Here is a 24641-nt window from a genome sequence, read left to right on the forward strand (position 1 = left end):
GCAAACTGAAACGTCTGTCAGAGTGGTCTAACTGATTCCTCATATTGTCATTGTGTCAACAACATTCCCTCATACTGGTAATCAGTTTTAATCTGCCAGAACGTTTCAAAGCTGATAAACATTTTGAAATATTAAGTATCTTAAGAAACTTACACAACTCTTCATTATCAGAAATGTCCCAAGATAATGTCATGAGTTCCTCTGGGGTTGACATATTAATTTGTATCCTCAGCTCAGTCAGCCAGGGCAAAATCAGTTTTGTCAAGTAAATAAATAACATGGATGGACAAGTAACATGATTACACACAGTCAAAAGAATACATAATGTGATTATGCATGTGCATGACCTGTGAATTGTTGTCACTGCTCGGTTTGATATTTGTCAACTTACCGAGACATTGATTGTTTCTGCAACAGTTTTTGGTGCTTTTGTTATTCTGCGTGCAGCCTTCTTAGCTTCAATGTCCCTATGTGCATCTTTATGCCATTGACGGTCAAGGTCATACCCTTCATCGTCTTCCTCTTCTTCTGAGGTATCTTCCTCTGGAACTATTTTTTGTGGTTTAGGTGGTTGGGCAAGTAAAGGATTAAGAAGTTTCGCATAATTTTCTGCTGAAATTATTTCGTCCAGCTTTTCAAAATCAAATTTGGGGTAGAATGTATCCTGGTCTTTAGAAATGTAGTATAAGTTACGAGCAGCAATTAGTGCATATTTAACAGGATTTTCCATGATGGAATGCAATTTCTCCTGAATTTTTGACAAGTTTCTACCTGGTATGCTTTCAAATTTATTATGACTCTTGAGAAAATAATCTGGAAGTCGCCGCCTTTTGAGACAGTCATAAACTGCTCTCAGTAGTCGTAGAAGTGATTCACCAAGCCTGTCTTCCTTCCAGATAGCATAATTTTTCTCACATTCCCAGAAGAGTACTGACCGAATATGTGCAGGCAGTAATTTTAGTTCAGACTTAACTAGTGGGTCAAGAAAATTCTTTTGCAGTGCTAAAGTAAACAAATAACAAAAGATTTGTGGATGTGAAAGATACTGTTCTAAGTAGTTTTCAGCTTCTGGAAAGGCAATCTGCCACTCTATGTGACTCTCTTTGTTAGAACCATGAGTTGGTGTGTAACCTATAGGCAAAATATGGTAACCCATTCGCACAACATTTGTTATCATTTCACTAGTTGGCCATGTGTACTTCAAGTTTTGGCTCCTGTCAAGTATACAGACTCGGTTACGCAGGTGCCACTCGAGAGCCTGCACTGGCCATGATTTGCAGTGTATGGAAGGTGTAATGTCCATTCGGACCTTCATTTTTATTTTCTCTGTTATGCTTTTAACTGTATCACAGTAAATTTTATCACCTTGCATTTCTGCTAGTTCCACATTCTCTGCTGTGAATCCTAGTGTTTCTGATATTCTTTCAACAAATATATCTGCAAAACTTGCCATGTACATTGTTGAATTCAAATAATAATACTCATCATAAAGTTTCCTGCTTCGTTGTTGCGGATTATGTGACTTGCTGTATATTCCATCACTTTCAGAGTCACTGTCATCGTAAGTCCCAGTCTGAATTGTTCGCACTTCAACTCTGATGAAACATTCACTTGGAATACCGCAAGTCTGTTCTGGCATGTGCCCTAAACGACGTGTATTAACAGGCCTTGGTGTTTTCAGTTCTGTTATGGTGCTGTATCCGTAATCTGATTCACTTCCTCTGCTGCTTGGATTGCTACGGTGTGGAGATATCGATTTATAACCAGAGCTTTCACTGCTGGGTGGGCTCAATCTAGTTCGATTTGGTTTCTGTCCTATGTGGTCTAAATCAGAAAGTGATTTTGCAGGTTTTATGTTTATGCTGGGTAGTAGGCGGTACTGCAGTGGTTGCCCTGTGCCGCTGGGTCTACGTGTTGATGTTCTGTTCTCGACTTCTGAAGAGACTTGTTCAGGATTCTGAGGACCGAGAACATGTTGGTATCTCAATTTAGTGGTCTCTGTAACTTCAAGTAGTGGTAGGACATGAGAAAATTCTGGTTTTGTATCCGATGACGCATTTGGAAAACCTTCAATCCGTTTTTCCAAATCTTGTAGTACTTGCTCACCAGGTGAGAGAGTTGCTGACTGATCATGACTTGCACTGCTCTCACTTATTGTTTCATCTTCAACTTCTAGAGGTAGAGACTGTGGAAAAGGAGGAAGAGGAGGAGGGTGGTTCTCAATATCTGTTTGTCTTGTATCATTTCTTTCACTTATCAAGACATCATTGTGTTCTGCGTATATTGGCTCCTCGGACTTCCCACTGTCAATGACATCATATGACATACGGCGTTGCTTGTTAGGCGCGTTGATGCTCCGTAATCTTACATAACCTGCAATAGAAAGTATGATAATATTAAGAGATATTGCTGATTATAAGATAATATAATTACATTTATTGATCAACATTTTTATGCTTCTCCATAAGTTTTCATTTGAATCTAAGCAAGTGTACATACTTTCAGATAAAAGGTGAGCACCAAGTGCAGAAACATAAATATATTTCTTGTAGAAGATTTATAGCCAGTGAAATTGAAAAAGAAATTGGAACAGGAAAGTGAGTGACAAAATGGAAGGATGAAACTTATCCAATACTAATGTGAACTATCAGCAAGTTAGCCTCAACAATATGTTTTCCCATCTAATTATGGATGATTATATAACCAATGTGTTCAGAAACTGACAGGATTATTTGACTTTTAACAGATAATAAAACAAGCTGCACTAACATTGTACAGCTTCTTTTAGCAAAATCAACCAAACTGTTAACCTAGCTTCATTGAAAAAGAAAAAAAGGCAGTAAGCCTTGAAGAAAATAATTCTTCAAGCCAGCTTCTTGTAGTCTGTTATCTTGTACTTGCTGTACCTTCATCTGCTGTCACATTTCCACTCAGATATCTTGTTACATAGGTCTTCTGAGGACCCCTCTTACTTTCATGATTGAAAATGAGAAGATGACAATAATTGCCAGTTGCAGGCCTATCTTCTGGAAACAACCTTCTTTGCAATTTTCTGTCTTCCCATTTATTCTCCTCCTCTTCCACATTCCAGCTCACCCCTTCCTCCCTTCCTTTTCTATACCCATTTCAACCCTTTCCCCCTTAGTCTTTCTGTGGGTGTCTCTGTGTCCTGTCCTGAAACTTCACGTTGAACAGCTTTTGAGCTACTGATTATTTTCTAGTGCCGCCCCGCACTGCACACGCACAGTTCCATGATTTCGTGGGATCTGAATAATCTATCACTCCTTTCAGACTACCCCTAACCTATACCTCTTGGCTCTCATAGTTCCAAAAGATAGGATTAGTTAATCAGTGGAAAGTCCAGGTTGGAATGTTAACAGTATTAGTAAAAGGATAGATTGCTGCTCATCGAAAAGATGACAAGTTGAGTTGCAGTCAGAAATAATGAAAAGACTATTACACAGTGAGCTTTCAGCCAAAGCCTTCTGTAGAAAAGAAAAGGAAAAGGAAAGGGAAAGGGTAAGAGAATACAATAACATTCACACGAGCAAGCATAAGTCACACACAAAACTGCCATCTCTGGCTGCTCTGGCCAGAAAGCAACTGTTGCATTGAATGAAAGCAACAATCAGGAGTGAGGTGGGGAAGGGGCAGGCGTATCTCCAGTGACAAGAACTCTCTTGACCAGAACGCTAAAGTTCTGGCTAATACCTTCACAGACAGGCAGTATCTCCCAAATTTAGTCCTCGAAAGATTTCTCATGTCATATCCCCATACACTCCAATCCTCCCACCATCCACAGCAACCAGCGACGACCAATACCACCCTGACTGGGACAACCAAGCCACATCTTTTGTCAGGGCTTTTTTTACCTATATCATTCTGTGAAATAAGGGACATCCTACCCAAGATTCCTCCTATTCATCCTAAAGTCATCACCCACTGAATATCCACTACTTTCTAGTCCATCCCTATGCCGCTCCCGGTCCCACCCCCTTGCCACAGGGATCATATCCCTGTGGAAGACCCAGATGCAAGACCGGCCCAATTTATCAATCAAGCACTTCCTATTCCAGTCCTGTCACAGGCTTATCCTAACCCATCCCAGACTGGGCCACTTGTGGAAGCATCCATGTCATACCAGCTCTGCTGCAATTGTTGCATAACCTTTTATATTGGCATGACTATTGACCAGTTGTCCACTAAGGTGAATGGGCATGACCAAACGGTGTTCAAACTGAACCACCATATGGCACAAGCAGCTGAGCTGTGGAGATGGGAGTTATTTTGCTGGCCTCAACCTATGTTAACCTATTATCCTCACGCCCTCCACCTCTCAACAGTTTCCACTCCGCTCTGTCATTTCGCCTCCAGCAATTCCCGTCCCTCACCTTCACCCACCAGTTATTTCCTCTTCCTGCTCTCCCTCCCCGTCCCTCCCCTCCCCTCGTCCCTCCTTCTCTCCCTATAGCCTCCTGACACTGCGCCTGGCAGCCTTGTCCAAACACTACGTAGTCCCTGCACACTCCACTAGACAGCATTCGTCTCCCCCATTTCCGTGTGTGTGTGTGTGTGTGTGTGTGTGTGTGTGTGTGTGTGTGTGTGTGCTTTTCTTTTTTCTTTTCTTTTCTTTTCTGAAGAAGGCTTTGGCTGAAAGCTAACACTGTAACAGTCTTCTCATGGTCTGTCTGCAACATGCATTACATGGTATATGGTTGGTGTATGTAATGGTAAAGAGCAGTTTTTTTCAGTCATCCATTTCATTTAGTATGAATATCTTCATAAAAACTATACCAGTGTTGGCTCATAAACCATCAGAATTGATGTATTTGGTAGACCGAATGTGGATACTGTAAGTGACCCTGTTGTATGAACTTATGTTAATCATCTGGCTACTGTTAGGCATCCATGATCGAACCACATCCCATGAAGGGGATTTGCTCAGTGAGATGGACTTAATCTGTGCGTACAATCTATGATGATGGTATCAATTTTTGGTGAAGGATCTGTGTGTGCTTTATGTATATAACAAAATTCTAATTGTGTGCTAGTCAGTTAATGGGGATGAAGTGAGTTAACTAAGTCATATTTGGATAGGTATGGAATATACTACCAGCCAGTCGCTAAGAGTAGTGCAGTTAAATTGCTATAAAAATTGTACCTTGGCTCTTAGAAGATTCTACTGCCAACTTGTAAGTACTGGGTCTGTTATAGCCATTAATGCTGTCTGATCCATCAACTGCTGTAACGTTGCTGTGGACAACAATGATGCGCCGTGAACAGAGGGCTTCGGTGCAATTCTTGTTAGGCCCGTGCTTTGGTCTGAATGCTACCCGTTTGGCAACATGATCCTGCAATGCATCTGGCCATACGCAGTGACGCTCATGCCGGTACAGTTCTGAATTGCAGTGCGCTTCACTTTCAGACAGTGGAGCATTCCGCAGTTGTTTTATTTCTCTGTAAGATTACAGAAAACAATAAATGTTATGTATACATAAATAAGCACATTCTTACAAGTAGGTAAAAAGATGAATCTGAGCTTATTGAAGTTAAAGAAATAAAAGGACCAACATGAAAGAGTTTTTACTTCACGAATAATTATGTGGAATTGTTACAAAATTATGCATGCGCCTGTCTTGCAGTTACTTAGTATCCAGCACCAAAATTACTGTCTTATTTACTGCTTATGGGTGATTAAAACTGCTTCCGTCCTAATGTTGATGGACACAGTATAAAATACAGAGGTGGCCACATTCACTGCATCAGTCTACCCTGGTGAAATGTGCAAAGTATTTTGTACTATGAAAGCAATCTGTCATTAAGAGAAGTAAAAACGTACGATGACAGTCTTTGCTGGAAATTTATTCCTATACGTATTCAGTATGTTGTGAAGCATGTAACCTCTAGTAAAATTCTCATGAAGTGGCTGATGGGGGGAGCTGAATAGATCTAAATTGAATGACACTGACAGATTTGATTAGGTTCTGGTGGCTACAAATGTTAAGCAGCAGATAGCACTGTGTTTAATGCAGTGTGAAACTTTTGATAGCATATGTGCACCAAATACTGTCTTGCTAAAATTTACAGTGACAAGAAATGAGTTAATATCGTTAGAACTCCTTAGACTTTGTAGCTCCGACCAGCCACTGTGCCGAGTGTCTTCCTTGAATATGCATAATATATTGATGATGTGTACTTCTACCAATGATCAAGCTGTCTTAAATGAATACATCCAGTGATATGCGCGCTCACTCTCACACACTCTCTCTCTCTCTCTCTCTCTCTCTCTCTCTCTCTCTCTCTCTCACACACACACACACACACACACACACACACACACACACACACACACACACACTCCCTCACACTCTCTCTCTCTCACTCTCTCTCACTCTCTCTCACTCTCTCTCTCTCTCTCTCTCTCTCTCACTCTCACTCTCACAGACAGACAGACTTGGACTTAATGCAAATAAAGCTTATGGTATTTATATGTAACAGTAGAGGTGAATCACTTTCAATAAACAAGTGACTACTCTATGCACTCTGCACACAAATGTTGAAACATATGTGAAGTGATGCAATTTTTGCACAAGAGTAGGCCTATTTATATGTCAGAATATCAGGATTTTTTATGAATAACAAGGTGACAGTCTGAATGACAGTAATGATGAAGAATTTGAAAATGTTAAGAGGAGTCCAGTAAACTGACAGCTAACTATTCACAGGATGAAGACCCAACTAAAGCTGCATGTCTGAGCTCAATCAGAGCAAGTCTGCTTCTATTATGTGGTGACGAATAGATGCAGAAATGAAAACAGAATTGTGCTGTTGTAATGTAGTTGTCAGATTCTAGGTAAATTGTGGGAGAGGATGGCGAGAATATTAGGCTCAGAAGGTTGGTTCATTTTAAAGACCTTTGGCCATCTCAAGTGCTGAAATGCTGGAAGTTTTGCACCACCCAGAAATTCTTATTGTTTCTAAATGATGGTGTGAGAGATGGAATTGGTTTCCAGATGTTATCCATATGGAAACAGGAAGCGCCATGCAGAAATCATTTAGGCAAAGCAATAGATGTCTCATTAAATGGTGCATATAAACTGCAATTAAGTCAGTAGGTGCATTATATTGTTATGCCTCTCTCACCCAAAAGAAGAAAAGCTTCACTTTCTAGAGTAATGTACACTACTTTTACAGATACTAGTGAATATGTATAGTTTCCCAGATATTCCTTGTGATTCACTAATTGCATTGCCGTAAGTTGCTCAAGTCACATATAGAAATTGTCTGCATTGACAATTTAAATTAAATCCCATGATGGTGAAATGGAACTGCAGGTCGGCCTAAAAGACTTGTGTGATCTGTGCTCTTGCTGTTGCTGGTGGATGCCTTTTGCAATGCAGTGATGCCTGGCCTGTAGTAGTAGGCCTTCTTGATACCACCTGTGGAAGTCTCACTTTTAGTTAATTTATAGAGGGGCCAGGCCACATAAACATGGTTTACTTTCCTTTTGTAAATTCAGCGTGTAATATTGGTAACATAGAATTTTTCGGGAAACCTGTATAGTGTAATAAATTGTTCAGAGCTCTTCAATTTTTGTGAAAAATTTATTATCCTTCTCCTTCAAATAATTAAGTCAGAGAGGCAAGTGGAGCATGCTAGATATGGAGAACAGTGACCAGTTTCAGCCTCACATTTGCCTTATAGCTAAAGATACCACAAGTAAAAATTATACCCTTCATGGAAAATTAAATCACCATTGCATTCACAAAATTCAGTGTCGTGGCTATCGAATTTGATTACTGTAAGAAATGGTATGGCTGTGAGGAAAGAAAGGCAACTTTATTGAGAGTAATATTTAAAATGATGCACAATGTGTAATGTTAGATGTACATCACAAAGTGTGCCAGCACTCCATATGAAGTCAGATTTATTGACATCCTGCCATAATGGCAAGGCAAGGACAACACCCTCAGGCACCAAGGTGACTAGCAGACACTGGCATACAGCCAGAATGACAGAGAGCCTTTTGTAAGAACATTTAGGAAGACTTTCTTAATAATCAAGGTAAACATCTCTGTGAGGGAAACTTGCACGAAAGTCCCTGAAAAACCAGTATATAAATGGTCAGTGCAGGGGGCAAAGACAGTCATTATCAGAAAGCGGAAGTGGCAGTACTACAGCAGAACCTTGGAGTCACTACAGAGTGACGCTTCAATGCTGCTGCAGTAAACTAAGGGAAGACTGTACACATTTGAGTGACAACAATTGAGATTCTGGTAAGTATCCAGCATAAGGTGCCCATACCTAGGGGCAAGTTGGGGTGGGTGCCGCTGCCCCCCGCCCCCCCCCCCCCCCAATTCCCATCCTCCTCTAGCTCTCAGGGAAAGGAAAAAAAAATACAGTATAGTCACATGTCTTTCTTTCAAGAAAATGATTTAAAAGTTGCTAATATGAAATTTTTCAACAGGGTTGAAACTGAAACTTTTTTAAAATTAAAAGTTTGCATTCAGTTTCAAATGAGCGGAAACTTTTCTTTTCATAATATTGTTACATTCCATCCTGGAGTTTCCATTGTTTGAAATATTGGGAGCTAGTAGACAGTGGGTGTGTTATAGAAAGAGTGAAGCATGCAGTGGCACTGAGAGAGAAAGAGAGTGTTAATGACAGTGGAACATAGTTGACAGCGACAGAACAGTGGCATGAAAACAGTGAAGCAGACAGTCCCAGGCTGAGGGATGGAGAGGGGGTGATAAAAAAGAAAGAGAGAGAGGAAGTGGGTGAGAGCAATTGACAATGAGAGACAGATTCTATGACAATGATAACGAGGAAGACAGAGATAGTGACAGCGAGAAGAGACATCACCAGTGGGAATGAATGAATGAGACAGTAACAGTAAAAGAGAGCAAGAAGGGAAACATTGATAGTGAGAGGAGACAGTAGCAGGGGAACTTTTGGAGTTTGAGGTGAGCTCCATATTAAAAAAAAGGCGAATACATTCACATGGCAAAATTTGTGGGAAAATTTTCGAAGGTGCTGAGGAAGGTAGAATGAGGCAGCTGGAACCCCACTTTCCAGTCAGTCTTTTAAATAAACAGGAATATATTTGACAATATTTTATTATTAGTGAAATTGTACTTCATTGCTTGGTACAATTTCAGCGTGACTGTTTGCTTATGAAACTGCAAGAATCAAATAGTTAATTAAAATTCTACTTTAGACTTAGATGCTGATTTCTTTTTTTATATTTTGAAAACTACACCCAGATGGTCCCTTCTGGACACAAATTTGTCTGCATAACTAATAAAAAGTATTACAAATGCAGTTGGGTGCAATAATTTTTGGGAATATGAAGTGAGACTATCACATAGTATCAGTCATGGGTAAAGCAGGTGGTATACATTGATTCATTGGTCAGATGCTTGGGAAATGCACAGAGTCTGCAATGGAAATTGGATGTTGCACTCATGCAACCCAACCTAGAATACTGATAAAGTGAATGAGACCCATACTGAATAGGTCTAACAGTGGCATTTTTAGCACTCCATATGGAAATGGAATGAGGAGACACCCCAGTATGTAGTACAAGGGAAAGTACTCTGTGCCACGCATTTCAGTGCTTTGTAGATAATGAATGTAGGTGTGTGTTCATCCGAAATCTGTATTAGTAGACTTGAGGCACTTCTTGATTGGGAGTTTGGTGCTCCAGATTTTTTGGTGAGTTTTTATGGGAAGGTATTCTATCTAAATGAATAATGTTGCCCTATAATAAGATGTAGTTACGTACTTGCGAACGTAAAATGGCAGCTTCCCTTTCAGCACTACCTCGAAAACAATAACCATTGCCGGAAGTAATTACATTCCCGTGGAGTCTGTTTTAGTCCCAATAGGCAGACACTATAATTCTGGTCGCAGATTGGTTGCGCTACGCCCGTTCGCCAGTCGAGTTGAGGGCCACAACTGTGAAAGTAATGGGCGAGCGAAAGTTTGGGGATATAGGGGTTGGTGCATAAAGGCTGCTCTACACACTTGCTGTAGCACACGGACCAGAAATCTGCGCAAATTCGAGATATGAGAAAACCTAGCAGTTGGGACTGGCAAGTTAAGCAACATTGCTCAGACCTTTGGGCGCAAATCGCTTGTTACAGATAGTCGATCTCTTATTTTCGGCCGGTAGGGATCAGAGAGAATGAATGTGAAACAAGGCGCGGGAAGCTGTCGCGTAAAATGTTCTTCCATCATGGTGCAAACTGTTTTTGTTTGGGAAAAGCTTTAAGAGCCCACAGTTGAAGACGTGTCGGCCTCTTGTCCCCTCTTCAAACCGTCTGCCAATAGCGATAGAGCAGAAGGAAGAGGGGTGGAGAGAAGACATGATAACCTCTTTGGGGGAAGGGTTGCGCCAATCAGCAAGGAACTTGCATAATCCGAATACATCTACAGTTCCCAGGATTAGTGGAAAACGAAACTCAGTAAAAGAAGTGAACTTTAGAAATAACATACACAGACAAAGGGAGATAGTGTTTGGTATCTTGTAATCAGAAATACACTCCTGGAAATTGAAATAAGAACACCGTGAATTCATTGTCCCAGGAAGGGGAAACTTTATTGACACATTCCTGGGGTCAGATACATCACATGATCACACTGACAGAACCACAGGCACATAGACACAGGCAACAGAGCATGCACAATGTCGGCACTAGTACAGTGTATATCCACCTTTCGCAGCAATGCAGGCTGCTATTCTCCCATGGAGACGATCGTAGAGATGCTGGATGTAGTCCTGTGGAACGGCTTGCCATGCCATTTCCACCTGGCGCCTCAGTTGGACCAGCGTTCGTGCTGGACGTGCAGACCGCGTGAGACGACGCTTCATCCAGTCCCAAACATGCTCAATGGGGGACAGATCCGGAGATCTTGCTGGCCAGGATAGTTGACTTACACCTTCTAGAGCACGTTGGGTGGCACGGGATACTTGCGGACGTGCATTGTCCTGTTGGAACAGCAAGTTCCCTTGCCGGTCTAGGAATGGTAGAACGATGGGTTCGATGACGGTTTGGATGTACCGTGCACTATTCAGTGTCCCCTCGACGATCACCAGTGGTGTACGGCCAGTGTAGGAGATCGCTCCCCACACCATGATGCCGGGTGTTGGCCCTGTGTGCCTCGGTCGTATGCAGTCCTGATTGTGGCGCTCACCTGCACGGCGCCAAACACGCATACGACCATCATTGGCACCAAGGCAGAAGCGACTCTCATCGCTGAAGACGACACGTCTCCATTCGTCCCTCCATTCACGCCTGTCGCGACACCACTGGAGGCGGGCTGCACGATGTTGGGGCGTGAGCGGAAGACGGCCTAACGCTGTGCGGGACCGTAGCCCAGCTTCATGGAGACGGTTGCGAATGGTCCTCGCCGATACCCCAGGAGCAACAGTGTCCCTAATTTGCTGGGAAGTGGCGGTGCGGTCCCCTACGGCACTGCGTAGGATCCTACGGTCTTGGCGTGCATCCGTGCGTCGCTGCGGTCCGGTCCCAGGTCGACGGGCACGTGCACCTTCCGCCGACCACTGGCGACAACATCGATGTACTGTGGAGACCTCACGCCCCACGTGTTGAGCAATTCGGCGGTACGTCCACCCGGCCTCCCGCATGCCCACTATACGCCCTCGCTCAAAGTCCGTCAACTGCACATACGGTTCACGTCCACGCTGTCGCGGCATGCTACCAGTGTTAAAGACTGCGATGGAGCTCCGTATGCCACGGCAAACTGGCTGACACTGACGGCAGCGGTGCACAAATGCTGCGCAGCTAGCGCCATTCGACGGCCAACACCGCGGGTCCTGGTGTGTCCGCTGTGCCGTGCGTGTGATCATTGCTTGTACAGCCCTCTCGCAGTGTCCGGAGCAAGTATGGTGGGTCTGACACACCGGTGTCAATGTGTTCTTTTTTCCATTTCCAGGAGAGTACTTTACAGGCCAGCGTTTGCCTTTGAGAATTCTTATACTGGAGGTATAATTAGTTGCACTACGAGAAGAATGTGAAATTGAGGTGGGACAGTCATGATAACACTATGGGCGCAAACAATGTGTTTAGGTACCGTTAAGGGTACGAGGGAGGTTTAGAATTTCTCCCTGCCAACGTACTTATTTATTCTACTTAAAAGCACAGACATTCGTCTACGAAGCTTAGCAAGTGTGGCCTAACGATGACAGTATGATCGATAACTTCTCTCAACCCACACCACACGAAAGTAGGTTATTTTCATAAGCTTTGTCAACTGAAGGCCGTTAGATGTTGTTTCTAGCTTTAAGCTTATCTGCGCTCTCGAACATGTCTCTTCGGAGTCCAATAGTCAGTAATCTCTCACTTCATTTATGGCACTGTTTTTTCGTTTCCGTGATGGCAGGGATTCAAGATATCTGTTAAGGTTCACGAATATAGCTGTGTTTTATGGAACGGAAGTACAGTCTGTAGTATTTCAGATTGCTAAGTGCCAGGGTCAGCACGCTGTGGAAGTACTGTCCCCGTTTTAAAAGAAAAGTAAAACGTTTACTGTTAGATTTCGCCATCCACTAAAGCTATCTATCTTAGCTACTTAGGATTTTTTACTGTGGATCGAGTAAGGAATAGCTCTGTAAATAATGTGAATCCACTGGATAAATCTATCTTCGGCTAAAGCAAGATGGGCACGGAGACTCGGCTGTAATACTGAGGTTAGTCAATAAGGAATGAGTCTGGTACTGCGAAAACTTTATTACGAAAACAGACTTCAATTTGTGTGTGCAGCCTTCCAGTACAATTACCATGAAAACATATCTACCTGCCTCATCTACTTTCAGAAGAGAGCCTGACCGCAGTTTTTTACTTGCGTGTCAAAAGCTTCTCAGAAGCTGTTACTAATCGTTTAAGAGATGAACTAACTGTCGTACTTCTTGGTTGGTCGAAGCAGTCAAAATAGCACGGGGCGAGGAGGATGTTGTATTGGTATTTTGCGAGGGTGAGATAGGTTTCTTTAGCAGAAAGATTATGGCATTTAGCCATTTGATGTTTCACACCACCATGATGAAACTTTAGTTTTCCGATAAGTCTGTGCTGCCACTATGCTCATAGCTGTTGTTGAAACTTGTCGCAGTACAAGGACACAGGTCACAGTCGAATACTGATACGCGCACTAATACGCCATGACAAATATTGTCGCCGCGCGGGATTAGCCGAGCGGTCTACGGGCGCTGCAGTCATGGACTGTGCGGCTGGTCCCGGCGGAGGTTAGAGTCCTCCCTCGGGCATGGGTGTGTGTGTTTGTCCTTACGATAATTTAGGTTAAGTAGTGTGTAAGCTTAGGGACTGATGACCTTAGCAGTTAATTCCCATAAGATTTCACACACACACACACACACACAATCGTTGGTATGAGAGCAGGCGCTTTGGTGTCAAGCTTTCCTTTAGACGCGACACATTTTCCGAAGCCGAGAGAACGGTAGTAAAAAGATAGCAGCACTCGCTACAACTCGGATTAAGTGTTCTTTCAGTGTTCTTTACCTTTTGTTTTATAGGTTTGTCATGTGTCAGTCAGTACACTGTGGAAATGATGTCATTTTTTAAAAGAAAAAAAGCTTTGCTATTAAATTTCACGATCCACTACAGTCATTTAGCTACTTAGGATATTTTACTGGGAAGCGATTAAGGACGTGCACACTAACTAATCCAGTTAAGGTGCTCACAGCACTAGGCGGGCAGGGAAGTAGACAACAGCTCTGTGAATAATAATGTGAAATAAGTGGATAACTCCCTCTTCCGCTAAAGCTTGTTGGGAACGGAGACTATTGTGTAGATTTTCTTTTTTATACTGTGTATCAGGGCTGTAATTCTAAGGTCAGTAAAGAAGGATGAGTCCAGTGCCGGAAAAACGTAATTACGAATGCAAATACATCAGTTTATCTCTGCTCTTTCAATGTAGTTACCACAAAAACATATGCACTGGCCTCATCTACTTTCAGAAGACAGGTTAATAGCAATTTTTACATGTGTGTCTAAATCTTACCTGAAGCTCTCACTTCTCATTTAGGAGTTGAACTGTCGTTCTCTAAAACACTTTAACGAACTTCTTGATTGGTCGAAACAATCAGGGCCGGGAATGGGATGCTGTATGGGTATTCGGGGAAATGGAAATGTCGTTCTTTAGCAGAAATATTGACATTAAACTGTTCGATGATTTACATAATCACGATAAACTCCAGTTTGCTGACAAACTCATTCCCTGATTTTTGCGTTTAGTCTGCCATAAGACGGTGAAGAACACATTTTCATTAAATACAATCAGTCTATCCTGTGGAGTCACGTTGTGCACTGTTATCATTTCGCTACTTCCTCCAACGTATGTCTTGCGAAATGACGTCAACGAAAATGGGAGAAATTAGAGCTCATATAAAGGTCTGCTGGCAATCATCCTTCACTCACGCCATTCTCAAATAGAACAGGGAAGGGAAGATCCGTTAGTGGAACCAGATATACCCTCTGGCAGGTGGCTTGCGGAGGTCAGATGTGGGTATTGACATAGATGTACTTTAACAAGTAACCCATGATCGTAGATTACTGCCAATGAATCCATTAATCCGGCACGTACGGTTTGCAGAAGTTGCTAACGTCAGAGCCGTTTCTCTGCAAAACTCTCATTTTTCTCAGGAGTCTAGTCCCATAAGGTACGCAGGAGAACAGCTGTGAAGTTCGGAAAATAGGAGAGGGGTAGTGGCAGAAGTGAAGCTGTGGGTGTGTGTTGAGTTCTATGTGGAAAGGTCAGTCGGTAAGTACATTGCCCGGGAAATAGCAAGGCTCCGGGTTCCAGTCCCTGTCCGGCACACACTTTTAATCTACCAGGAGTCTCAAAACTACGCGCACTCGGCACTGTAGAAGATTCGCTATGGAAATTAGGAACATAAATTTCGTTTCCCTTTCGAGTAGTGTTCAGTAGTCTGGGAAACAAAGCACACATTCTCGTGACATGTTAACATGAGCCTTGAAAACTATATACACACTACCTAACGAAGTGTTCAGATTTTTACAAATTACCCCTAATGGTCGCACAATGTCCGTACGCATAGTTGCGGCTGTACTGTTGGCAGTAGTCTCGGTAAGGAAGAAGGTGTGGCTTCCTCCTCAGCTAACTTTGTAGCCCTTGCCCGCAGTTCGTGCTCTAGTGGTTGATGACCCGGTACTTCAGCTTGTTGGGTCAGGGGACTGGACGCCCTCTGTAATAAAAAATAATTGAGCCCACCAAAGGTGTTGTGGTAAGAAGACCCGGACAGCCCGTCAAAAACTGAACAGAGGTAAAGCATGAAAACAGGAAAAAGATGTACTGAACTGTGAAAACAAAAGCAAAATAGAAACAGCGAACGGTCCAAGTTTAACAAATGCAACATTGAGCATAGAAGAGAAGCGACGACATCATGGTTAGTGGTGGACTGCAAAGCGCGTGAGCCGGGCCGGGTTCGAAGCTCGCTCGTGCCATCTTTTTATTTTATTCATTTTTTTTTTCTGTTCGGTATATACAAATTTGTGTGTGTATGTCGTGATGTAACGTCGGTTTGCAACAGCGAGGTGTAAGGAATGGACCTATAATGAAAGTAGATTCTGGGTTTCGAATGGGAAACGCAAATCTTTGATGACAGGGCGACAAGTCAACCGGATCCTCTACCGGAAAACACGTCTGGTGTCATACATGTTGTTAGAGACAGTATACGTGTCACATGATAGGATCCAATTTGCATGCTTGGTGAGTGAGTCAGTGACGTATGCGTCCTTGCTCCATTTAGCTGTTAGTATGAATGTGATCACTCCTAAAGAAATGATGAAAAGATAATGGTTTGTCGCATAAGCTGCAACAAATGAACGCAACAGTTTCACAATCACAGTTTCTTTGTGCTGCATAAAGCACATGTTTTTAACGTTTTTGAAGTTGCGTTCCGTTTTGGAAGTTTTTTACTCATAAATTACTTTGCTGTAACATAGTTCACATCAGTTTTTCATTTATGTGAGACGTCTGTGTCGTATATCGCCTGCTTTCGCTATTGATCACATTTACTTGTGATGGTAATGTATTCTTGCCACATCAATGTTCAAATATGTATGTATTCCTAAAGCACCAAACTGCTTAGGTCATCGGTCCCTAGACTTACACACTACTTAAACTAACTTACGGGGGAAGTCTGTCACAGCACGCCTCAAATAGCGCGGTCACTCCGCGCGGCTTGCCACATGAGATATATTCTATAACCAACGTATAGTATGACAACTACCAAGCCTGCAGATTGAGAACAGACATTTCAGTGAATGGACAAACAGTTCATAAAGTTCTGCAAAAAAAAAAAAAAAAAAAAAAAAAGTAAATAGCTCGAGGGGGCATAGAATCCGGCTCGCCGGCTTCGCAGTTCAACACCGTTCATTACACCTTCTTCCTTCGTTTATGCTTGATCTGCGTTCAGCTTTTTACAGGCTATCCACTGGGCTATCTTACCACTAAACCTGAGGCGGTGCGATAAGGAGGTTCCCTTGTTAAGAACCTCAGAGGTGTCATGTGACGTCCGCCCTGAACTACAGACTGAAAACGATAATGAAACAGATGGGAAAAAAGTGGTTAGCATAGATGTTCTAGATAGCGAGGTCCAGGGCTCTATTCCCGGCCGGGTCCCCAACTTTTTTCGGTCGGGGACTGATGTTTGTATTATCCTAATCATTTCACCCCATCTTCGTTACAAAGACGGGCAAGTCACCCAACAGAAAAATTGCACCAGGCGGTTGAACAACGCCAGACAGTCTCCCGACCTCTATTGCCATTCGATCACTCCGTTTCAATGACCCCTTCAATCTCTAAAAGCCTTACGTTCTCGAGGTATACTCACCAGCCGTGCGGTTCTAGGCGCTACAGTTGGAACCGAGCGACCGCTACGGTCGCAGGTTCGAATCCTGCCTCGGGCATGGATGTGTGTGATATCCTTAGGTTAGTTAGGTTTAATTAGTTCTAAGTTCTAGGCGACTGATAACCTGAGAAGTTAAGTCGCATAGTGCTCAGAGCCATTTGAACCACTTATACTCGCCATAAGTTCTACTAGTGTTTTCAAGCGTTTGTGAAGCGGTAGCGTGATTTTCATTAAGCATTTCTGTCGTCTCAACGTGTAACTATAAACTTGGTAAGGACGCCGTTGATGCAGCAGAATTCCGAAAATAATAATCGGCCTTCTTGTAACAATCGTCATGTAAAATTGTTAAATAATGGAACGGGAAGGGGCATTGTTCGCGAAGGATCTATTTAAATATGCCCAGTGAGTGATTATGGTTTTTGTGCTATCTCGTCTCTAATTACGTGATACCGTGGCCTTGGTCTGAACTTTCGAACTGAGAAGACAATGTCAGGAGGAAAGTAATTTCGCAATCTACATTCCTAACAAATATGGCTGCTCGTTCAGAGTCTTTAAAAGCTGTCCGCCTTCTGCTACATTATCGCTTGACTGCCGGTAAATTGTTTTGCGGGGCAGAACATGATGTAGTTTCTGAGAATACTTGGCTTTTATCTTATCTTCGTGTTACCTATCACACTTCTTTACTTTACTTGGGAAATTAATCTTCATGCCGATAAATGCTTCTCTCATCATCTCTACCCGGGTCAATTTATCGGTCACATTCTCTCTGCCATAGCTACTGTCTTGACATCATCCCAAAGCCAGCTTCCTTTTGATCAAGCATTCTGCCAATAAAACAACTTTTCGCGCGAGCTAGCTGCATTTATCACTAAGCAGCTATGAAAATATTTGGCGAAGCTTTCCACATAGAAACTAGTCAAATCGGCCAGTTAACTAAATACATGTCATGTACTGCCAGGATATAATGGTGGAAGGCTTTCTATTTGACACCCCTTCGGCGGCTTAATTCCACTGGTTATTTTATTAAGTGGCTTCTCATTGAGTGGGCCCCGTTCCACGCCTTTCCACCATAGTAATATCTGAGGTGGTCAGTGGGAACTGAACACGGGGCCTTCGCTTTAGTAGCCAGCTATGATAACTATTGGATAACTTTTAAAAAGTACAAATCTGCCATTGGTACGTGTTCGAGGTGTATTTGGTAACACCGTAAAACATTGCTTAAACGGTTCCGGCTAAAATTCAAATATTTTCTGAATGTACGTTTCACACACAAGCTAATAGTGCGACCTCGCTTCGATAAGTGTCTGATGGCGAGGTACATTACTTCGTGTGTTTTAGCCACTAGATCGAGGCACCAAAGAAAAGGTCTGATCAGGCAAGAGAAGCCTATTGTAAATAGGGGTCCGTAAAATACTATCAGAAGATCCCTATTCTGCATAATATTTCCCCCTTCCACAGCAAAGTTCGAACGAAGAAAATATGAAGCACACCTCTGCGTGCCGGATGCTTTGCCGAAGATGTTTTCTACCATAATCAAAAACTCGAACTATGAAGTTATAGGTAAGCATAGCAGAGACAGATGCTTTTTAGATAATACTGTATAGAGCCACGTCAGTAGCAGGAATGTAAGTGCCCTACAGTGTCACGCGAGCGGCCGTTGAAATCAGTACCGCTTATTGGTCCCTCCCAACCCAAAGTCCGTGCCAGAAAGCCACTCAATACAGTAACGCGTGAGTCTCATTGTCTCTCGCTGATAAGCGCATATTTTTGCCTTCGTGACGCACATGTTCTTCGTACGAGGTTCCTTGTCACAAAATACCACTATCTTCACGAAAGAGCCTGGTAACACGGCGCCTGAGTTTGAAAGATCTGAATGTGAAATAGTAGTGCCGACAGTAGGAAATTTACACAATAACGCGCAGACGACTTTCTGGTGTTTTGGAAACGTGACACAGCTGCGCTGTTGTCCTGCTAGAACCATGCTAATCCGTGCAAGCGTAGAAAACTGGAAGGTATAAGGAGAGACAAAAAGCTACCATGTTCGAAAGAACTGTAATTACGCATACTATGCGTAGGGACACTAAATCACGTACGTGGAATAAGAAGCGACGTTGATTTTGACGTTGCAAAATAGCCATGAGCTGAGCTATAGTTGCGGGCCTTAAATTAGAATTATACATTACAGTATAGCAATGTTTTCGATTTCTTGTAGAATCCAACCGAAATTGGGCTTTAATCAAGTTACGAGTCTGTGGAGTATCATCGTATTTGTCGGACTGAATTCGTAATGTCGTGTCTCGTGTCGTAGTTAATAGAAGTGACTGAGGCCATCGAGTAAAACAGAATTTGTATCTGGTGTTCCCCAATGAAATGTTAAAGATCCTCTCCTGTTTCTAGTGTCCATAAGCGGATTAGGAGACAATATGAGCAGACCTCTTACATTGTTTGCAGATAATGTCTGTCTCTAGTTAAGTCATCGTCAGATCAAAACCAATTACAAAATGATTTAGACAAGATATCTGTATAGTGCAAAAAGTGACATTTAACCCAAAAAAAGTGAGATCATCCAAGTGAATACTAAAAGGAGTCCTTAAATTTCTGTTACGCTATAAGTCGCACAAATCTAAAAACTGTCAGTTCTAGTAAACACCTAAGGATTACAGTTACCAATAACTTGAATTAGGAACATGACGTAGAAAACGTTGTGGGGGAAGGGGAACCAAAGACTACCTTTTATGGCAAAACACTCAGGAGAGGCAACAAATCTACTAAAGAGACTGCCTGCACGACGCTAACTCGCCCTCTTCAGAAGTATTGCTGCGCAGTATGCGATTCTTACCAGATATGATTGATTGTTAAAAAAAAAAAGAGGAACTCGTTTTGTGTCACTGCGAAATAGGTGTGTGTGTGTGTGTGTGTGTGTGTGTGTGTGTGTGTGTGTGTGTGTGTCACGGATATGATACGCGAGTTGGGGTAGCAATCATTGGAACAAAGGCATCTCTCGTTGCAGCGAGATCTTTTCAAGAAATTTCAAACACACTTTCCCCTCCGAATGCGAAAATATTTTGTTGACTCCCGGGTTACATAGGGAAAAGTGACCATCGTAATAAAAAAAAAGGGGAAATCAGAGATTGCACGGGAAGATTGAAGTTTTGGTAGAATGTGGAACAGTAGAGAAATAACCTGAAAGTAGTTCGATGAACCCTCTGCCGAACACGTATGTATGAATTGCAGAGACGTCACGTAGGTGTAGATACAGAAAGGCTGATACAGGAAGAGTAAAAAATAAATTAAAAAATTGAAAAGTGTTAACAGTGAAGGTGAGATTGTGTAAATTTGATGCGAAAGACGTTGTGACACAATCGAAGACCACCGCATACAGCGACTTTCGGCAGAAGAATCTAAAATTGAAACTATACGGCAGGTTAAAGCTGTGTAGACGACTGTGACTTGAAACTGCAACCTTGGCTTCCGCTGGCAATGCTGTTATCGGACTGAGCTAGCCAAGCGCAGCTTACGACCTACACTCACAGCTTTACCTGTATTGCATACGTGACTGGATTAACTCCCCTGGAAGGAAAGATATAACGAAAAAATGGCTAGGCCACAGCTTAGGGGTTTTCTCCACGAAATCCTTTACTTCAGGGGCGGTGGTCCCACTACGTCCACGGAAGAGCTTTTGTGGAGTCGGGAAAGCAGGAAAGAAGAGACTCTGTAGCCAGGAGAGAGGTGCCGGTCGTGTCTGAATACTGGGTGGCGGTTCTTTTGGAATACCTGGAATTCTCAGGGAATTGCTTTATACCTGGAATGATTAAGGAAATCTGGGGGAATTTCTGGAATTTCATAAAATTCCAGTGAATTCTGTGTTCTTAACTAGTAATGGAATTTAATTTTATTGAGTTTTGTAAATCGTAAATTCTAAAATACCTACGAGGATCACTCCAAAAGAAATGCACACTATTTTTTTTTAAATCCATCTTTTATTCTACATGTTTGAAAGTTTTACATTGTGTAGATTCATCCTTTAGGAACAATATTTTCGTTTCTGCACATAATTTCCATCCCTCTCAACTGCCTTACGCCATCGTGGAACCAGCGCCGGTAAAATTTTGGACCAGCTTGTTGGAGCCACTGTTTGGTAGCGTGCACAAGGGAGTCATCATCTTCAAACCTTGTTCCACGAAGAGTGTCTTTCAGTTTCCCAAAGAGATGATAGTCACATGGAGCCAGGTCAGGACTGTAAGGCGGGTGTTTCAGTGTTGTCCATCCGAGTTTTGTGATTGCTTCCAGGGTTTTTAGACTGACATGTGGCCGTGCATTGTCATGCAACAGCTAAACATCCTGCTTTTGCCGATGTGGGCGAACACGACTCAGCCGAGCTTGAAGTTTCTTCAGTGTCGTCACATATGCATCAGAATTTATGGTTGTTCCACTTGACAATTTTTTTTTTTTTTTTTTTTTTTTTTTTTTTTTTTTTTTTGTGAATTCGCATGATGCCACTCCATCTGGTGAAAAATGATGGAGCCGTGTTTCATCACCTGTCACAATTCTTCCACGAAATTCATCTGCTCCATTCTCGTACTGTTCCAAAAGTTCGCTGCATAGCGTTTTTCTTGTTTCTTTGTGAGCCACTGTCAACATCCTGGGAATACACCTGGCGCAAACCTTTTTTAACGCCAACACTTTCAGTATTCTGCACACACTTCCTTCCCCTATATCAACGTAGCGTGACAATTTGCTCACTGTGATGCGTCTGTCAGCAGTCACCAATTCGTTAACTCTCTGCACATTGTCTGGAGTGTCTGCAGTGCGAGGTCTGCCGCTACGAGGACAATCCTCAATATTGCCGTGCCCGCTTTCATCACGTAACCTGCTTGCCCACCGAGTAACTGTACTGCAATCGACAGCAGCATCTCCATACACCTTTTTCAACCTCTTGTGGATGTTTCCCACTGTCTCGTTTTCACAGCACAGGAATCCTATGACAGCACGTTGCTTCTGACGAATTTAAAGTGTAGCAGACATCTTGAACACATGCTGTGACGGCGCCACTCACGGGGACAGATCGAAACTAACCAAATAGCGTTTGTCAGAAAACTGCTTCAAAAAAGAGGAATCTCATCATTTACTGATGAGAAATTTGGAAAAGCAGAGGAGCGCGTGATTTGAGTGCTGAAAAATGTTTCAAATGGCTCTGAGCACTATGGGACTTAACTGCTGAGGTCATCAGTCCCCTAGAACTTAGAACTACTTAAAGCTAACTAACCTAAGGACATCACACACATCCATGCCCGAGGCAGTATTCGAACCTGCGACCGTAGCGGCCCGAGTGCTGAAACCAATCGTTCGTGATGTCCCTTTAGAGAAAAACAGGAACTGAATTTGTTTGTTTGCGACTCAAGGCAACGCGCAAGATCAGATGAACAGTACAGCAGCAGCCGATTCGTACTTGTTTATCAGTTGATGGAACTTCCTTGTAAAGATAAATCGGCCTTGTTCTGACGTGACAAATCCATTGGGACAATAGTCACGCCAGTAAGAGGCCGCCATCCTCTGAATTCCTTTTGTATCACTCATAGCGAATCTTGATTTTGTACAGTTAAGCATCGAAAAGGAGCGCAGCGAGTACCAATAAAGATACCTTGAAGAAAGAAGAAGAAAACTGCTGGCCGATGGATCAGCAAGATGGTTTCGTACGGTTGTTATACCGCCTCTGTTTCCTTTAAACTGTATTACGTAGAATTTCCTACGTAATATATCCACAAATTAAGCCAACAGGCTTATTGTGAGGGTGTGTGAGGTAAAAGCAAGTGCTATAACATGCACACAAACCGGCGAAAAGGCCTAAAGTTAGCTTCATACATACCTAACGTTAAAATATTGGCTAATAAAGACTGTCAAATCTTCCGTAGTACATATTTGAAATGCATCAATCATTCGCCAGCTGTCCCCTTTATTTCTTTGTAGGAGGATTATTTAGCGATGTAGGTTCCCTCTTTGTGGATTATGGTGTATTTACTATTATAGTATTTATTTTGTGACATACGGGACGGGAAATGTACCAATAATGTAAGAGAATAGTTCTTTTTAACCGTTAACGTTGTTTTGAGACGTGGAAAAGCTTGAGTAACGTGAGCGGTTGCAGTAGACGCGAGAAAGAGGTGTGCCAAGTGTCCTTTAAGGGCACTAAATACGGTAAAACAGGTAATACTTCACCGGCAACTGAGTTGTAGTAACATTTGCTGATGCGGGAGTAGAAGTGTTAGCCTTAATCTCGTAATGCACTGGGCCTCGCAGGTAAATGTTCCAGTTGCTGGTCGCTGTTTAAACTTGATTACGTTATCAGTTATCACTGCGTAACGTCCACTGATGTTAGATCTGCGTCAGTCTCCTAGATTTTGTTTTGGTACCATTTCAGAGTGTTACGTAAATGGCTAGTCTTGACCGACATGTATCTTCTAAATTCACAAACAACATGCAAAATATGACTACAGTATTCCTGTTTGAAAGCATTTGGACATACCTTTACCAGAATGAAAAATGCTTCTCTGATAGCACAGAAAAGATGGATGGGCAGAGTTGCGGGTGTAAGGAGCTAGCTTTTCGATTTATGTAGCACCTTCAGTGATATTTAAATCAAAACATCTCGACATATTCGCGCTTGTTTACGTGATAGTATTAGTACCGATGTCATGTAATATAATCATATCAAATGGTTCAAATGGCTCTAAGCACTATGGGACTTAATATCTGAGGTCATCAGTCCCCTAGACTTAGAACTACGTAAACCTAAGTAACGTAAGGACATCACACACATCCATGCCCCAGGCAAGACTCGAACCTGCGACCGTAGCACCAGCGCGGTTTCGGACTGAAGCGCCTAGAACCGCTCGTCCGCAGCGGCCGGCAATCATCTTATCAAGTAAAGGATGATACATAATGTAATGTCATATAACACATGCCATGATGTCATTCAACATGGCATTTGTCTTGTATTGCAGTATGACACAACGTGTCATTAAAGTTTAGGATGCATGAAGTGCAAGATACAGGTGTGCAAACACCTTGCAACTTAAAGCGCTCACTGCGATGGGGAAATAGGGCTAGCTCGTTTAAAAAGCGCAAATATGTCAAGATATTTCTGATTCAAATGTCTTTGAAGCTTCCACATAACTGAAAAGCTAGTTCCCGTTTTTTACATTCCTGACAGACCGGGGCATATTCGCATTTTTTTGTGCTGTGATAAGATAATTTTTCATTCTGGTTGCCAACTCTTATACTACTATAATTTTGACATTAGACCGCCGTAGCTTGGCAACCGATGTAGATTTTTATTGACTCAAGCGACGACTGACGCGGTATAGGGATTTTTTATTGGTTTTCGAACCATGTTGCTTATATCGTGGCTTTATCAAGTTTTCAAAACTCAACAGGACGACCATAGATAACATTTGTCTACCTTTTTACAAAATTTGAACTAGTTCGTACAAATTTGAAACACAGAAGTGCCGCACGTAAAAAAAACTAACCAAAACCGTTCTTTTTTCCGCATAAAATCCGAATTATGCAAGCTTTTTCAAACGATTAAGACTTACCTTCGCTCATTATCAGATAATACAGCGATGACCAAATTTGAACGATCAGTCTCGCTCCATTAAGGAAGTTATTTAAGGGTGACTGCTTCTGCACTTAAAATCGGAACGGTGCGCACACACACACATACTGTATC

General features: G+C 42.4%; 2 protein-coding genes across 2 annotated transcripts in view; one reads left to right on the top strand and one right to left on the bottom strand.

Moving 5' to 3' along the window:
- LOC126260409 (CAD protein) overlaps positions 1-24641 on the top strand; it is a 543685-nt gene that overhangs the window by 215202 nt on the left and 303842 nt on the right. The gene's annotated exons all lie outside the window — the stretch shown is intronic.
- The window catches only part of LOC126260419 (uncharacterized), a 57066-nt gene that overhangs the window by 7679 nt on the left and 24746 nt on the right, over positions 1-24641 (bottom strand). Inside the window, exons 2-3 of the mRNA XM_049957751.1 lie at positions 5162-5457; positions 392-2373 (exon numbers count right to left, since the gene is read on the bottom strand). Coding sequence (XP_049813708.1) covers positions 392-2373; positions 5162-5457 — 2278 coding nt within the window. The remainder of the gene's footprint in view (positions 1-391; positions 2374-5161; positions 5458-24641) is intronic.

This window comes from Schistocerca nitens, chromosome 1, assembly GCF_023898315.1.
Source record: "Schistocerca nitens isolate TAMUIC-IGC-003100 chromosome 1, iqSchNite1.1, whole genome shotgun sequence".
NCBI classification, from domain to species: Eukaryota; Metazoa; Arthropoda; class Insecta; order Orthoptera; family Acrididae; genus Schistocerca; species Schistocerca nitens.